At 35.1% G+C, this 19152-nt stretch overlaps 1 protein-coding gene across 1 annotated transcript in view; it reads left to right on the top strand.

Moving 5' to 3' along the window:
- LOC115229491 (MAU2 chromatid cohesion factor homolog) overlaps positions 1-19152 on the top strand; it is a 71045-nt gene that overhangs the window by 36118 nt on the left and 15775 nt on the right. Inside the window, exons 3-9 of the mRNA XM_029799831.2 lie at positions 8577-8642; positions 10822-10917; positions 12507-12629; positions 13431-13586; positions 15348-15423; positions 17270-17343; positions 18707-18797. Of these exons, the coding sequence (XP_029655691.1) occupies positions 8577-8642; positions 10822-10917; positions 12507-12629; positions 13431-13586; positions 15348-15423; positions 17270-17343; positions 18707-18797 (682 nt within the window). The remainder of the gene's footprint in view (positions 1-8576; positions 8643-10821; positions 10918-12506; positions 12630-13430; positions 13587-15347; positions 15424-17269; positions 17344-18706; positions 18798-19152) is intronic.

The raw sequence follows: 19152 nt of genomic DNA, 5'->3' as shown, positions 1-19152 counted from the left end.
TTTAGCCTTCAGATTACTCTGTCAAATGTTATACTTATCTATTTAAATTTGTTTTGCATTAATCATGCATTATCTCATAGATTTGAGATTACAATGATGCATATTTTTAGAATGACTTTGTAGTTTAGGTGTGAGTGGCTAGATCGGGCTAGTTTGAGCATAAAACAGATAAAGAGATAGAATATTTGGACTGGATATGGCTGCTTTAAATGCTAAATGTATGTTGATGTGTTGTAAAACAAAGTTGATACTAATATCTCAAGGATTCTTTTAGTCAGAGACATTGTACCTAGAATGTTCATCCTTCATGCTACACCTGCCTCTTTTTTTATTGTCCTCTATTTAATATTAACTATGTACTTCAGTGACCTGTGAAAATATTGGTATATGGACATGACTAAAAATCATCATCATCACCATTTAATAGATAGTAAATACTGGTTGAATCTAACAAGTAGGAGGACCTACTTCATGCTCTACAGTCTGTTTTGGCATAGTTTCTACAGCTCCATCTGTGACAGGTGGCAGAAGAGAAAGAGAGCTGAATGTGTATTAGATTGGTACTCCTTCCCAGCTGAGTAGATTGAAGCAATGTGAAATGAAGGGCCTTGTTTGAGTATACTATACTTTGAAACCAGGACCTTAAAATCACAAGCCCATCACTCTAACCATTAGGCTACATGACTTGCGATTGTAATTATTCAAATTATTAACCTCATTTTTAGAGATAAAAATTAAAAAATATATTTTACATAAATGCTTGGGTTAAGAAATTTGCATTGTAACCATGTAGTTTTGCGTTCAGTTCTACTTGTGTAGCATCTTGTCAACTAAGCTCCAGACTGACCAATATCTTGAGTGAATTTGGTTGTTGGAAACTATGGAAACCTGCTATATATATATATACACATACATACACACATACAGTGTGTGTGTTTGTTTTTTGTCCCTCACCATTACTTGACAAACAGTGTTGGTTTGTTTATGATCTCACAACATAACTTAGTGGTTTTGTAAAAAAGACCATTAGAGTAAATGCTTGACTTAAAAATAAGTACTATGGTCAATTTGTTTGACTAAAAGCTTTGACAGTTTCCCAGTATGGTCACAGCCTAATGACTGCAACAAGTGAAAGATTAAAGATTTCTTAATTTGATCTCTCTCATCAGGTGTCTTTGTTGACATATGCATAGTCAAATGGTTTACATTTGCAGTTTGCACCCTGTTAATTGACAAATACAAATTATCCACAAAGGAAAATATCTTTTAAATGTAATGTAATACCATTTGAAATAGTGTTTAGATCGAAAAAAAAATCTTTTTTATGTTTTACAATTTAATTTACCACATGAGGTAACAAATACATTTGAATTTACTTTATTCCTTTCTCTTCCTCCTCCTCCTCATATTTTCTTTTTTTCTTTCACATATCCCTTCTCTTTTTCTCACTCCATATTTCACACACATTTAAACACTTTATTTTATATAATATATAATCCTTATTGTTCTGCCATTTGTTTTCCTCTTAAAAACCCACCAAATCCACTGAAACAACTCAGCAGATGTTTCTATGAAACAGTCATTGTTGTAGGGTAGAGAGAGCTTAGTTTCTGCTGCTAGTTTATCCTTCTAGACAAGGGATAGTTTTAAGTCAAACAGTAGCAATTAAAATGTTTACAGAAAAAGTTACCTTTGCCTCCTCATTTATAGTTGAAATTATTACCTTTCTATTCCTACCCCTTCTTCCATGAATAAGCAGTCTGGCTATCTGCAAGTAATATCTTATGAGTTTATGTAGCTACCAGCTAGCTATTACTGCAGGTGTAGTTATAGTCTTACCTTGATTTAGAAAACCCTGGAATATATGATTGTTTGTGAAATCCCAGACTTATTTTGTCATTGTTGTGTCTGATTGTTCTTTGAAATCATTTGTAATCAAGACTTACATGATTCTTGTTATGCTACTTTTGAAAGAAAAAAGGACCTGAATTTTTAATAAACATTATGCTTTATTAGGCACAGGTACAGGCTGTACAGTTGAATACTGTATTTGATGGCCTAAACAACACATGTGCATATTAGATGTACTCCAGTTTCGGTGTATATTCAGGAACAAAACTTTTTAGAGCATTAAAGCCTTGTATTATAGACCCAACTTCACATGGAACCCAGGGTAATATTTTTGAGACTTTTTAAAAAAATAAAAAGTTCCTTATATGCCATCAAATACAGTAGTTTTGAGTTCAACCCCATTGCATTGCACTTTGAGCAAGTGTCTTCTACAGTAGTCCTGGCCAACCAAAGCCTTGTGAATAGACATGGTTGTCAGAAACTGAAAGAAGCCTGTCATTTGTGTGTGTGTGTTGTACTGACATCATGTGATGGTTGTAAATGAGTGTCACTGTCATACGAGCAATATCATTCATTTCCAGTAGTACATCTCTAGTCATGGGGGAATATTACTTCACTTGGAAACAAGAAATCTTCATCACTAGATTCTATCTGACCCATGCAAGCATGGAGAAAAGTGGATGTTAAATGATGATGATGGTTATTACAAATGTTACAACAGACGTCTTAAAATGATTTATTTGAATCTTAGAATATAAATAAAATAAAATTTCTTCCCATCCTAATAATATTTCATATATCCATCTGTGTCTTGGTAGTGATTCTCTATTATAAAACACAGACATAAAGATTTAAGTTTACTGGGGAGATATAAATGATTATTTTCTTAACCCCAGTATTTGACTGGTATTTTCTTTTATTGACTCCAGAAGGATGACATGTGTTTGACCTAGTGGGAAGTAAACTTGAGAACATAAGGGTCATAACTAAGTACAGCAATGAATTTTAACTGATGCTTTTACATACCTTCCCAGAAACCCATTATAATTTTTCTAGTCTGTAGTATTTTGTTTACTTAAAATAGTTAGAACCACTTTTAAAGAGTACTAGAAATTACAATACTTAAGTTAGTGAATTAGACTCATCATTATCACCAGAATCACAACTGCCACCACCATCATATTCATCATCAATTTAATGTTTACTTTTCTAAAATTGCATGTATGAGATAGAACTTGTAGAGGCAGATTTTTCTTTGGCTGGATGTTTTTCTATGAACTGACCTTCACCTGTCTCCAAGCAAGGCAGTATTTCTCCTTACCCTTCAAACAATGAACAGCTCAGTGGCTGAGCATGTGTTTGCAGACGGTTGTAATAATAATAGCACTGTTTATATGAACAGTAATTTTATTTTTAATCAGTGCACAGGTGTGGCTATGTGGTAAGAAGCTTACTTCCCAATCCTGTGGTTCTGGGTTCAGTCTCACTGTGTGGCAGCTTGGGCAAGTGTCTTTTACTATACACTTGAGTCAACCAAAGCCTTGTGAGTGGATTTGGTAGACAGAAACTGAAAGAAGCTTGTCATATGTGTGTCTGTGTTTGTCAACTGGTGTTGGTGTGTTTACATTCCCGTAAGTTAGCAGTTTGGCGAAAGAGATCAATAGAATAAGTACCAGGCATAAAAAAAAGTACTGGGATTGATTTATTTGGTAAAAAAAAATTTTCAAGGTGGTACTCCAGCATGGTCACAGTCTCATGACTGAAACAAGTAAGAGATAAAAATGTGAAGAAAAGAAAGACACAAACACATACGCATGCACACATTCATATGTACACTCACACATGCATGACAGGTTCCTTACAGTTTCCACCTCCAAGTTCACCCTGCAAGGTATTGGTCAGTTGAAGACAACTACACAACCATGCCTATTCTATTCTTTTTTCTTCTTTTTACTTGTTTCAGCCATTTGACTAGAGCATTGCCTTGAAGGATCTTAGTTGAGCAAATTGACCCCAGGACTATTTTTTAAAACCTGGTACTTATTCTATCAGTCTCTTTTGCCAAACTGCTACAGGGGTGTAAACACACTAACAACAGTTGTCATCAAGCAGTGATGGATGGGGTGGGGGGCAAACAGACGTATATGCATGTGTGTGTGAGTATGTATGTGTATATTTATACACACACACACACACACAACAAGCTGCTTTTAGTTTCTGTCTGCCAAATCCACACAAGGCTGAGGTTGGCCCAAGGCTATAGTAGAAGACACTTGCCTAAGGTGCCATGTAGTGGGACTGAATCTGGAACCATATGGTTGGGAAGCAACCTTCTTACCACACAACCATGCCTGCACCTAATATTTTTATTCAGAAGTGGCTGTATTTATAATCTTGTCTTGGCTTCATTTATCTTCAGGTCTAAATGTGATTACTTCTTTAAGCAGTATTGCCTATATTGTTAAATATATGGTAGCCCTATATTGGTAAAGTTGTCTAGTCATGTGAGGGTGTTCTGTTCCCCAGATCCTCACATTATGTGTGTTCAGTTTCCCTGAAACATGAAAGGTTGCCTCATCACTTAAAACACTCTCAGGTGAGGAATGTTGCATCCTCAGAAATTCGTTCCAACATGTTAACTGCAAACTCTTTTCGTCTTGGTTTATCATTTGGTTTGAGTGCATGTATGAATTGCACTTGGTAAACATACAATTTCAAGTTACTGTGTAAGACTTTGTACACTGTTGAACACGGAATCTGTAATTGTCTGGCAACAGTATGTATGGACTTTATAGATGTTTTCCTCAGATAATTTTGGTCGTCCACTCTTCCCTTTATCCAACACTGTTCTTGTTTCCATAAATTTCTTGTGCCATGCATGACTTGATGGATACTTAATCCTGTAGTTTTACTAGGTGTGGATGTCTGATTTTGTTTCAACAAACCATCATACACATTCTGTCTTTTCTTGAAGAGTAGCCATTTTTTAAAGGTTTCATTTAACAGAACCTTTTCCATCAACAGGGTACCTGAAAAACACAAATGCTATGTGGTTAAAAAGTTTGATAACTGCTAAGTACATAGAACAAATCTGTTAAACGTATCCCATCAATTGCCTTTGTAATAAATTTTTGAAATTGTAAAGAGACTTTATGGATATATATATATATCAAAATAAATAGTGTTTGTGTCATTGTCTCCTGCACATTTCTTGACAACCGATGTTGGTTTGTTTACATCCCTGTAACTTAGCAGTTAAGCAAAAGTACTTGATAGAATAAATATCACACTAAGTACTGGGACCATTTTGCCTTGTTTGACTAAATCTTTCATGGCTGTTCTCCAGCATGGCCACACTCTCAATGGACTGAAAGATATTTTCTGTTGAAATACATTACCTTTGATTTGATTAATTTTGAAAATAATGAAGAATTTAGTAAAATAATGCTGTCATTATTAAGTTGGTGTTTGGAATCTAAATTAGCAAGAAATTTTGATGGAAGATTTTTATTTAGAGCATTTTAAAACCTGAGGTTTGTATCATAGTACCTGATGCAGTTTCAAGTGGGTTGGTATCAAAAGAGTTAACTTGGACACCCTGTTCTCAGGTGCCTTGCTGTAGAGGTACATAGCTACCCTAGCAAGAAAGAGAGAAATGATGGTGGAGATAACGTATCAGGGTGAACCCTCAGGTAGTTGTATAATTAGATACCTATGGGCATAGTACAGAGAGAGAGTGAGAGAGAGATTATATGAAAACTATATTTATTTATATGTATTTGTAATTTTAATCTTTATTTTTGTAACAAAAGGTACATGTTAACTAGATTTTATAATTATATTTCAAATGTAGTGGTGAGGAGAGAGACATTGCAAATTGTTTAGGGAGTTTTCAGTCATCTGAGTCCACATTTAGGTTTATAATTCCCAGTTGGAAACGTTCATGTGTGTTGATTATACCTTTTGAGAAAAGCATTTTGCACATTGTTTTACATTGAATATTCTGCAACTTTCTACTTGATGCTAAAATTCAAGTAAATAATCTCATCAAGGGGAGATTATTCTCATTGGTCTCTTGAACTCACTAAATAGTACTAAATAGTAGCAGTTATTTTCTATTTTGTTTTCCCATAATAGTGGTGATTTAAAGATAATATACCTCTAGTCTGGGTTTAGATGTTTTTGTGCATTTTATTATTTTTTGACTGTGTACTTGGGTTCACCTAGCATACATAGATTCCCTATGATGACTAAATTTTATTGTGATACTAGTGTACAAGAAATATTCCTCTCTCATTTCAGAGTTACAAAAATATCACAATTATATCTAACGTACAGCTGTTACATATCATTGGCATTCATAGAGGTCTAACTTTTTAGTAATTTTACACAATATCTGGATGTTATTTTAGTTATTTATCCATAGGTTAAGGTGGATCTTTATGTTTATAGATTTGAACAGGTACCCCTCACCCAGCCCCACCCCAATCGCCCCCTACCCTCTCTTTTAGAATGTGAGTTATCATGTAGCTCTTTTACAGTGAGAAATCTGTTCTGCACTGGTCCATTCATAAATCTGTTCTGCGTTAGTCCCTTCATAATCTGTTCTGCACTGGTCCCTTTCTTCATCTCCTAACATAAAGCTGCTTCACTTGGGGTTCATAGTCTTGCAAACTGCATGCAACCTTATCAGTGCAGATAGCATGGAAAAAGCATCCAGTACACATTGTAAAGTGTTTGGTATTAGAAAGGGCACTCAGCTGTAGAAACCATTCCAAAGTAGACAATGGAGCACAATACAATCCTTGGATGTCGGATCCTGTCAAATCATCCATCCCATACCAGCATAGATTATGGATGTTAATGATGATGATAATGTGATTATTGCCCTTATATAAGAGTATAATATATCGTATTTTAGCAAGGTATTATTTAGTAATCCAACACCACAAATACTCAACCACTTCACACCTTTTTGTACAAAATTAAAAAATATTTTTCTTAAGTTTGCTAAGATACAAAAAACATTTTCACATGCTCTGATTTGCAGAAATATTACATAATCACCTGCTGTCAAAAGGAACGAATTACCAAACCACTTAGTCATTAAACTTAGTCTAGTTTCTCTTGATAATCTTTTCTAGTTTCTCTTGATAATCTTTTCATAAATCTGTTATCTCAGTTGAGCTATTTTAATCATTCTATTCTATAAGTTATTCAGTATTCTATACATTTACAGGACTACAGTATCTAGTCACCAAGACCTGTCTTCTCAATGCTGTTGTTTTCTTAAAAATGAAGAAAAAATGCTTTTAACCTCTTTTTCCCTTCACTCATCTTAAACAATATGGGTACCATGGGTGGCTTTTGTTATTTTAAATATTTGGCTGTGTGGTTAAGAAGTCTGCTTCTTGATTTCATGGTTTCATGTTCAGTCTCACTGCATGGTACTTTGGACAAGTGTTTTCTTCGATAGCTCTGGGCTGACCAAAGCCTTGTTAGTGGATTTGGCTGACAGAAACTGAAAGATGCTTGGGTGTGTGTGTGTGTGTGTGTGTGTTAGTTTGTTTGTGTCTTCCCACACTTGATTATTGGTGTTGGTTTGTTTATGTCCCCATAACTTTGCAGCTTAGTAAAGGAGACCATTACAATAAGTACCAGACTTGAGAAATAACTATTGGTGTTAATTTGTTCAACTAAACCCTTCAAAGCATTGCCCCAGCATGGCTGCAGTCCAATGACTAAAACAAGTGAAAGATAAATGGTCAATGTTTACTTTTATATCAAGTTATAAGAGCAATTGCAATTTAGCATTAAACTAAAGGATTAGTGAATACTTCTTTTAGAGTACATATTTATTATACATTTACAAGAATAGTGGTGATAGTATTTTCAGCCTGCTAGCTTTCCTTGGACTGTTACTATCACACACACACACACACACACACACACACACAGACATATATTTTTATACACACTCATTCACACGTATATATGTTTATACATACACATATATGTATGTATGTCCTGGGTATGACTTTAAACAGCATCTGGTTGTGGGGCCCTCTGTTTCAGGAGTTCCAGGGTTTTGAGGATTGTGAAACCGCGTCTTAGCCACTATTGTTTCCAGGTCTATTCTGTCCTAGTGTGGTAACACCTTCAGGGTCCCAGCTGTGGGTTAACTAACACGAGAGTGACAGGATGTAGAAATAGTTGGGTTGGTGTTCGAGGGCACATTAAACTCACTTGCAGTGAAGGGTCCTTGATCTTTGCTAAGGTATCCATCTAGGAGTTGACTAACTCATATATAAAACCTGCTGCTCTACTGAGCTGGATATCTTGCTCTTTGCTTGTCTCTGGGCTTCTTGGTATTGCTAGTGAGAGTCATTTTGGTATCGTGCAAGCTGCACTCAACTTAAAACCATTGCTTGTGCACAGCTGACGCTTACCTGTCAGCAATGGTCATGCTCATCTAACATCTATCATGTATGTATACACATATAAGCAAATATTTTTGTTAAACTAATTTTATACATTATAGTGATGAAGTTTAGTGTTGACAATTTTCTTTATGTCTAGCTTGAGTATTTACTCTTGACTCATGCGTACACTTACATCACATACTCTCAATCATGTAATGAGTACTCTCTTTACTTAGGCATTGCTTCATATAATATATATCAATGTTTTATACTTGTCAATATATTGTCCTTAACGTTACAAAGATGGCTGCTGCAGATGATGTACGGTTTGAAGCAGCTAGTGTTTTGGCACAGATTTATGAAAAGCAGGTAGGTGCTTTTTGTTTTTATATCTTTTTAAAATTTCTTTTTCAGTCCTCAGTTCTGACAACATTCCCTCCATCTTTCTTGTAATTTCTTTTTCACTTGAATTTCCATTCTAAATATTTCTGTTAGATGTGTACATTTGAAGATAAATTGTTAAAGTTGGGTTTACTGTTAAATGGCAACTGTTTCATTATAGCTTGGTAGACTTAAGAAAATCAGGGCACACTGCAGTTGTTGTAATTGTTTGATCTCATAAGTTAATGGTTTGTAATGCAAGAGATTAAATAATAAATTATATTGAAATTATGAATGTGTGCTGCATTGTAAAAGTTATCAAAGATCTCTGTATAGTCATTTACATTTTATGAATGATATCCAAAATTTCTTGTCTTGCAAGTTACTTGGTAACTCTGCTGGTGCCCTGTAAAAAGCATCCAGTCCACACTATGAAGTGGTTGACATTTGGAAGGGTATCCAATTGTAAAAATTATGCCAAAACAGACCCAGTAACCTGGTGTAGTCTTCTGGCCAGCTCCTGTCAAACCATCCAGCCCATGCCAGCATGGAAGGAGGAGGTTAAATGATGATGATGATGAACCAGTTGTCTGTTGGCTTAGAAGCCCTGGAAAGGCTAGAGGCACTAATCTTCCTCCTCTGGAGACTAATTCATAATTGTGAAACCCAGAAACCTTTTGGTTGTACAGGTGCCACTGAAAAGTCTCTGTTTTATATATCATATGTTTAAAGTTAGTTAGTTTGACAGAACTATACTTACAAGAGGAACTGAACTAAACACTCATCAGGTTTACAGTGCTACCATTTCTTACAGCAAGGACTTGGTCATTTTATTGAGTTTACTTCTGTCCGTTACTCACTTCAAAACCACCACTTCGTACCTTGGGAACTGTTAGTGGACCTTATTCTTTTTGCAAGTATTCAGGCCAGATGTTTGGTCTGAAGATACACAGACTCCCTCCCAACAATCTTGAAGGCTCTGTAAAGGCTCATCGACATTGCCTTCCATTCTGATTCAGGCTTAGGTCTGTCATGAAACTTAAAGCTCATAAGGTCAGAGCTTAACCCAGTTTCCCTGGTGTATAAATGACTAAGATTTCAACACTTCCCCCTGAATAGGACACTGGTCAATTGCAGGGTTAACTTCTCAGCTGTTGCTGGAACTCCTTTACAGCTGTGTGAACTGGAGCAATGTAAAATGAAATGTTTTGCTCAAGAACACAATGCACTACTTGCTCTGAGAATCAAAACCATAATCTTGTGATTGTGAGTGCAACATCCTGACCATAAGACCATGCATTTTCATTTGATTACTAAAAGTTAAAAAAAAAAAAGTTTAGATTTTGTTTGGTTGATGTTGAACACATTTCTCTGTGCCTTTGATGTGTAGAAATCCTGCTTGGGTCTTGTGACTCTGAATTGGATTTTGATAAAACAGAGTAACATCTATCAATTTGTTATTGGTGCTGACCTTCCTTCATACTGGTTGTTGAGCCATTAACTGGTGGGGCTGTGTCCTGATCAAATTAGGTAGGAGTCATGGAGGGCTGGACCTAGTTTCTTAACATAGTTAGATCTTACCTATGTGGGTTAGTGGTGATAAGGAACTAAACTAGTTGAATGTTGGGTCTGAGGATTTGTGCCCCATGTCATGTTTGTAAGTTTACTAATGATGTTGTGAGCACTCACTTCTGCCTTTGTTTTTAAAACTACATTTTAAGGTCCCGTTTTTAACCAGGTTGAGTGGACTATTTGTGATTTGAAGTGTGTGAGTGGATAAATCTCCCATATTTTACACGGCCATTGGTGTGTTATGAGTGAAGTTTATCAGGTGGTAATGGTACCTTCATGTAGCAACTGTTTTACAGTTTTTTTTCCAGGTGCACACCATGCATTTGTTGAAACATTTGTCAACCTATAAAATGTGAGAAGTTTGTTTTGTTGCACTCTGTATCTAAATGATTGAAAATTATAAGCGGCAGATGAATAGACTAAATTGAAAATTTTGTTAAAGCGACTCAGCGAGGAACTTTGGTCATGAAAAATCCTTTTGAGGAAATATTTGAGTTTACCTTATTCTTCAAACTATGTTAGATATATGAAATCTTTTTTTTTCTTTTGCGATCCATAATCTTGTCTTACTTGAGTTTTTATTGAACGTTTATAGGAGCAAGTAGACCGTGCTAAACCTATTTTGAAAAAGGCAATTGAGGTGTCACAGCAAGCTCCCTATTGGCATTGTCGACTACTTTTCCATCTTGCAGTAAGTATTGCTTCTTATGTTGGATAGATTTGTATTGAATAATGCCTTCTGAATGAATTTGATAGATGGAAACTGTGTGTGTGTATGTGTGTGTCTCTGTCCATGTGCATGTAGGTGCATTGATGATGTTTACACTCCTTGTTGACACTGTTATTGGTTTTTCTTTGCTTTTGAAGACCTGTGAAATAAAAAATTCCCTTTAAAAAACAAACAAACAAACGAACAGGTGAGAATTGGTAATAAAAAGGGCATCTGACTAAAATCCTGCCTCAAAATCAATTTCTGTCCAAGCCATGTTATGGAAAAACAAACAATGTAACAAATGAACTCAGATACAGCAGCTAACCAAAGGTTATTATTGCTTCAGGTGATCGTGACCTTTGGCACTTTGCCAATAAAGGACCAGAAGAAATGCTAAGCATTTTGTTTGATGTGCTAACATTCTGTCAGTTTACTATCTTAACAATAATCCTTTCTACTATGAGCACAAAGGCTGAAATATGTGGGTAAGGGTTGTAGTTGATTGCATCAACCCCAGTGCTTGACTGGTACTTAATTTAGCAACCCTGAAAGGATAAAAAGCAAAGTTGATCTCTGCAGAATTTGGATTTAGAATGTAAAGATGAACGAAATGCTAAGCATTTTGGCCAGCATGCTAACGATTCTGCCAGCTCATCACCTTAAATGTTAGCTCACTTATAATAATAATAGATTACTGACATAGGCACAAGGCGACACATTATAAGGGGCAGTTTAGTCATTAAATCAATCCCAGTACTTATTTGGTGCTTATTGTATCAATGATGAAAAATATGGTGAAAGTACAAGGCTTGTTCTGAATACTCTAAATCTCTGCCTTTTCTTCAGTTCCACTATTCTATTAATGAGGATAAAATTCCCAGGAGTAGAAACAATAATATAATTGCGGCATTAATATTAGTTTCTGCCATAGATAATGAGACCAGAAATTTTGGGGAAATAGAAATGTACATTGTAATGTTTGTGCCTTTGTCAAGGACATAAGTAGTGGAAATAAAATGAAGTGGTTCCAACTGGAATTTATTTGTTGATTTGATTGAACAGGAAGTTTATAGCACACTAAGTTGTCTATTATTTACATGCCAACTAAAAAGAAAGGTTTTTATATATATATATATATATAGCAGAAGTAATAGAGTGACTCAAGGACCAAGAGTTTTGTGCATTGGCACTTATCAAGGCTGAAAGTTTTGTGTGTTGGCACTTATCAAACTAGTTTGATAAGTGCCAATGTCCGAAACTCTCGTCCCTTGAATATCAATGAAGATATTAATTTACTCATATTTTGAATTCTATTTATTCTGTTTGCATCACTGCACCTGTGTGTATACATACAAGGGATCCATATAGTGATCTCTCATATTTTTTATATGTATACTTTTAGTTAAATTAGTAATTAAAGCCTCTGCCTATAAATTGATAAATCTGAACATCTCTGCAACTAGATCTCAGTTAAATTGACCATTTTATTTGGAATAATTTTGTTTATTGCATTGTTTTAAATAGAATTTGTTTTTATTTTTATTTTATTTTTTTTTCCCTTTGATCAGCAAATCCATGCCTCTGAACGAGACTATGTGTCTGCATGCCAGTTATTGGGTGTTGGTTCCGATTTTGCTTTGTCAGCCAAGTCTGATTACCTACGCCTATTGTTTCTACTCAGTAAAGGAATGGTAAGTTCCATCTCATTGCAAAGTTAATGCTTCTTACTCCACCTGTAGTTTATTTTTTTTTTGCTCTCCTCTGAATATTTTTAGTCCCAGATTGTTGCAATGTGGTTTATTTGTAGGCCTTCCATTAACAAATCTTTTACTCATCTTTGGAAATGTCCAGTGGGTAATGCATAAAGGATTTGGAGGAGCACTAGCCTTTATACATGTATTACACAGGGCCACCAGTATATGGGATATGCTCTGCTGTTACATGAATCAGTCTCCTTGCCTAAGAGTTAAAGCTTAAACTGTACTTAATCTTTTCGCGTTCAGATTTTTTTGCCAAATGTATTGCTTATTTATTCACATTGCTTTGAATTAATCTTGCATTATTTTGTAGCTTCAAGGTGTTTGTATATTTTTAGAATGACATTGTAGGGTAGGTATGAGAGGTTGGTTCTGGTCAGTTTTAACAAAAAAACAGATTTGGGCTGGGTATGGCCAGATTAAATACTAAAGGGTTAAGGGATAAGTTCAAGAGAGCAGGAGACTAACAGTAAACTTTAACTGAACAAGCATAAGGTAAACAGAAAAATCACTTTTGTATCGTTCCCAAGAAAAATCATAAATCTTAATACTTGGGCATGGATGTTCATGATCTTTGATGCCCTTATGCATAGCATATATAGAGAGGGGATAACAGATATGATTTAATGTTGAATTTCAAGTTGGATTAATGTTAGTGTTAGTTTTTAAATTTTATTTTGTCTGTCTTTATTAATTATTTGTGCCTGTTTGATTTTCTTGTTTCTTTATTTCTAGTTACTATTAGTTGATAAAAAGATGCCTGAGGTGAAGGAGGTTCTTTCAATGGCCGGTGCTTTAATTGAACGTTATCAAGGATCACCAACTCAAAAAGAATCTCTTAATGTATTTTTCTTAGTTCTTCAAGTTTGTCACTATTTAATGGCTGGGCAGGTGTGTATATAATATATTGTTTTTTCCTTTTTACTTTTTGACCTTTGTCATTCAAACTTTTAATTTTCATCATTCAACTTTTAAATCTAAATGTGTCAAGCTAAGTGAAATTGTAGCTGTGACCATTGCTGGTGACATGCGCAAGGCACCTGTGCCAGTGACATGCGAAGGGCACCTGTGCTGGTGACACAATAAAGATAGCCAGTACACTCTGTGGAATGGTTGGCATTAGGAAGGGTAACCAGCTGTAGAAACCAAACCAAAACAGATGGAGCCTGGTGCAGCTCTCTGGTTTACCAGCCCCAGTCAAACCATCTTACCTATGCCAGTATGGAAAACAAATGCTAAATGATGATGATGATGTGTCATTTCCTTTGTTATTGATATATTTCATTCTTCTAAGTAAGATATTTATTGGAATTGTCTGTTGGTTGTGATATATTCTTTACTTGTCAAGGCACAGGTGTGAGCATAGATGTAGGTGGTAGCCATTGGCACAGAGGTAGCTGTGTGGTTAAGAAGTTCACTTTGCAACCATATGGTTTTATTAGTCTAAACCCTTCAGGGTGGTGCCCCAGAATGGTTGCAGTCCAATGATTGGAACACAAAGATAAAAGTCTTAGAATTATTTTACTACTAAAGTGTTTAACTATTATATGATGAGTAACTTTGAAGTATATTTTTGCTACAGTGAGTAATAGCAGTAAATATGACATACATGGGAGACCCCCTTTGGTCATGAATGACCATGGGATTGCACCTAGAAAGTTACCCTCCGAGGTACAAGTCCGGGCAAGGCTGTTTATGGAAGGCCAGCAGTCGCCAATGCATACCAGCCTCCTCTCTCCACACCACTGATGTTATCCAAGGGAAAGGCAAAGGCCGATACAGCTTGGCACCAGTGATGTCACAACTCATTTCCACAGCTGAGTTAACTGGAGCAACGTGAAATAAAGTGTCTTGCTCAAGAACACAACACGCAGCCTGGTCCAGGAATTGAACTCACTACCTCATGATTGTAAGCTCAACGCTCTAACCACTGAGCCATGTGCCTTCACATGACATACATATAATAATTATAATTCATCTTTTATTGTGTTACTTGATGCTTATACAAAATGAGGAAATGAATACTAATTTTCTAAATCAAATTATGTATCACTAAAATAAATTTAAATAAACCAAATTTCTCATTTGCATAACTCCTCCCATAATTACTATGATTTATTCCCTCTCCTCCTCCTGCATCAAGTCTAGTTTATGCACTTGCCCATTTCTCTCACTCCCTCTCTATATGATGTAAAATGTGACTGGAAAAATAAATCAACCAACTTTTATATTGAATTATATTATATGCAGATACTTTTCCAAAAACAAAAATGTATATCAGCAGAATGGAGCATAATCTAATGTTTGTTTTAATTAAATTTTTAATTCTCTTGGCTCTTTTGATATCAACTCACCTGAGAATGAATGCCTCTGGCTCTATGATACAAACTTCCTGTTTTAAAGTGATCTAAATTAAAAGCTTTCCATCAAAATTACATGTTAATTTGTACTCTAAATACCAGTCTAATAACGACTGAGTTATTTCACTAAATTTTTCATTATTTTCAAATGAAGGAAGTGTACTTCAGTAGAAATACAATGATGAAAGGGTTAATATCTCCTGTTAATTATTAATTAATTCTTATTTCAGTATCAGAAATCAGTTAATTTAATGCCAAATCAGTTATTTGTTTGTTTTTTGTTGTCTTTCAGGTAAAAAGTGTAAAACCATGTTTAAAACAGTTACAACAGAGTATACAAACAGTTACCCAGTTACATTCAGATGATGGTAAGCTGAAAAAAAAAATTTTTTTTATTTAAAATTGAAAGATAATTAATAAAACTAAAGACATTAAACTAGTTAGACATGACTCTATATTTAAAATCCAGTGTTCTTTTATTATCATAAGATACCATTGATGAGTCTAATCCATTGATCATATGTCATTTTCATCCTTGTTTAATGTCTACTTTTCCATGCATACCATCGGAAAAGTCAGCAAATTGGGTCAATGGGTTCCTCACAAACTTTCCGAGTCTAATCATGTGCATCGAGTGAATGTGTACTCTTTTTTCAACTGAATAGTGATTGGTGAAGAGAAATGGGTTCTCTAAAAATGTCAAGCGCCAATGACAGTGGTTAGGGAAAGGAGAAACAGTGGCACCCCTGGCTAAAGAAAGTCTTCATCCATGTAAGTTGTTATCTGTTTGGTAGGATATGAAAAATTTAGTCCAATTTGAACATTTAAACCCAAACCAAATGATTACAAAGGAGATCTACTTCTAGCAGCTTGAGTGGCTCAAGTTGGCGCGAGAAGAAAAACAGCTATCGTTGGTTTCAAAACAAAAGATGTTCTTCCATCAGGATAATGCTTGGCTACATATAGCAAGAATAACATTCCAAAGGCTGGAGCAGTTCGAATGGGAAACGATACCCTACCTGGATATTGCCCCATCTGATTATCATTTATTCTGCAATCCTCAAAATCATTTGGACAGAAAAAATATGAATTCTGTAGACAAGGTCAGAACAGCACTAGAAGAGTATTTTTTGTCATGGACAAGTGGACTTTTGAAGAGAGGCCTTGCAAGTAAGTCTACCAGATAGGTGGAAGAGTATTGTAGAAAATGAGGGAGAGTATGTTTTAGATTAAAAAAGAACTTTATCTTAATTTTGAAAAATAAAATATTAGGATGACCCAATATATATATAAGCAGATACCATGTTTGCTCTCAGTTAGGTTCCATTCTCCTTATTATTAATGTTATATATATGTATATATATATATAATTAACTGACAGTTTGTCAGTTACTACATAATTCTAAAGAAGCTTCAGCATGATACAGAATGTGACAGGGCTGGCCCTTTGAAATACAAATACTAATCATTTTTGCCAGCTGAGTGGACTGAAGCAACATGAAATGAAGTGTCTTGCTGAAGGACCCAATGCATTGCCAAGAATTAAACTCACGACCTCATGTTTGTGAGCTGAGTATCCTAACCTCTAAGCCTATATATATACACACACAAAACAGAAAAATGAAGTTCTTTGGTATTATTTTATCTCTATTACACATGTACCAAAAAATTTCCATTTTCTTGTTTTGTTATTCAGCAACTCTGCAAATAATATTTCCATAATTCTCAATTTTAATGTGTTTTGATCTACATACAACACTGACTATGAATGGATGCATATTGATTATGATAATGGAATAAGCAGATGTGCTTCAAGAGGAAACAGGTGGGAGTTATCCGAAACACTTATTTATATTTACACATACACATGATGGGCTTCTTGTAGTTTTTGACTACCAGATCCACTCACAAAGCTTTGGTCAGTCAGTCAGTCTGGGGTTATAGAAGACCCCAATAGGGGGTGCTATAAAATCACTTTGATGTTTTAACATTTTTGTCCTCTAGCAAGAATTTTTCTTGGTGGCAGATTGCACTGAAACTACCCTTTTCTCAGGTCAATGTGTTGTAAATATATTTAAATTGACTGCAAAGTTTGTCTATTAAAAACAGAAAAAGAAAATTCAATATCAGACAAGAATTTCTCTCTTTTGTTTCATATGTATATAGAACTGTGTTGCAAGTTTTATTGATGATGCATTTCCTGATTTTTTTCAGAACCACTTTCTAGCAACCAGATAGACCAGTTCCAATGGTTACCCAAAGAACATATGTGTGTCTTAGTTTATCTTGTGAGTATGACTGAGAATTTTATTTAATACCCATATACTGACTTGAACTCAAATCATTTAGATTTTTTTTTATTCTGAAATGATATTTAGATATTGGTTATTGATTAAAGTTGTATTAATCATTGATTACATTGGTCTAAAGTTTCATTAAAAATTCATTATATCATCTAAATCAATCAATTTCAGGTATTGATCATTCATTATCGGTTCAATATTTGTTTAGCATTGTGTATGAAATATTGACTATATTTCTTGACTATAACAAACAATGATTTTATTGAGTACAAAAGCACCATTGACACCACCAACATCATCATCATCATCATCATCATCATCATAATTGTCATCTTCATCATGATCATTTTACATCTTTTCATGATGGCATGTGTTGGAAATGTTTTCATGGCTTGAGTCAGTTCTTGTTTGGAGGTTACTGCTCTCCAAGTGGGTGGGTGGTATCATATTTTACTTTATGTTCCATTTTGAATGCTGCTACACAGCATCCTTTGCTAGGGCATCAGCTTGATAATATACCCACAAAGAAAGTTCATGCCTTCTCTACCTCCTTGAAACAACACTTGTTTTTTAAAATTGCTGTCAAGTGATTCATAGAGTTAGGTTGAATATACATTTGACACGCATTGGATCTTCCCAGAGGAAATATGTCTGGCAGTGGTTTCATTATATGTTAGTCAGCTGGCCTATCAACAATGTGGATGTATATATTCATAGGTCTATGTGGTATACTGCATAACTTGTAATAAATGTAACAGATCTTACATTGGTAGCAACTTCTACAGACTGCACATCTACCATTAAAGATTATCATTATCATCATTTTAATGTCTATTTTACCATGCTTGCATGGGTTGGATGAAGTTTGTTGAAGCAGATATTCTACACCCAGATGCCCTTCCTGTCACCAATCCTCACCTGTTTCCAGGCAAGATTGTATTTCCTCATGGCTAGTCACGTTTCACATTGGAAGGTTGGAAACAAAGGGTATCAGTTGTATGATGGTGACAAATGTTTACAACTATTATGCAGTGTCAAAATAAGGAGACATACACACATTCATTTAGGTCGCCTAACAGTGAAATGAAACACCTTGCCTAAAGACACTGCTCCCCAGTTCAGGAATTGAACCCATGACATGATGATGATCATGAGACCAAAACCCTAACCCCCTTCACATATATATGACTGTCTTAAGCCCTATTACTTTAATTCAAAATACTTGACATTAACTAATATATCATCATCCTCATTTAACATCTGCTTTCCATGCTGGCATGATCAAACAATAGGTAAATCAACACTGTATGTATCTAACATCACTGTTGCTACCCTCTTCCTTCTACAGGTTACAGTGATGCATTCCATGCAGGCGGGCTACATGGACAAAGCACAAAAATATACTGACAAAGCTCTCATGCAGATTGAAAAATTAAAAAGTAATTATGTTTTCATTATTTTGCATTTTATATTTTTGTATGCGCAAGAATGACTGTAGATATTTGCGATTTTGATGTGGGGGAGTGTGGGGAAAGAAAAATTATTTTCTTGCTAATGTTTACAAAAGTTTTGATTGCTGTGAATCAATCTTTTATCTTTTACTTATTTCTGTCATGTGACTGCCACCTTGAGTTTTACTTGAATAAATCGACCCCAGGACTTTCGTTTTTTGAGCCTGGTACTTATTCTACCAGTCTCATTTTGCTGAACTGCTAAGTTTTGAGGATGTAAATACACCAACACCAGTTATCAAGCTATGGTCACACACATACACACACATGATGGGTTACTTTC

This window comes from Octopus sinensis, linkage group LG2, assembly GCF_006345805.1.
Source record: "Octopus sinensis linkage group LG2, ASM634580v1, whole genome shotgun sequence".
Classification (NCBI taxonomy): domain Eukaryota; kingdom Metazoa; phylum Mollusca; class Cephalopoda; order Octopoda; family Octopodidae; genus Octopus; species Octopus sinensis.
This window is presented reverse-complemented; position numbering and strand designations above follow the sequence as displayed.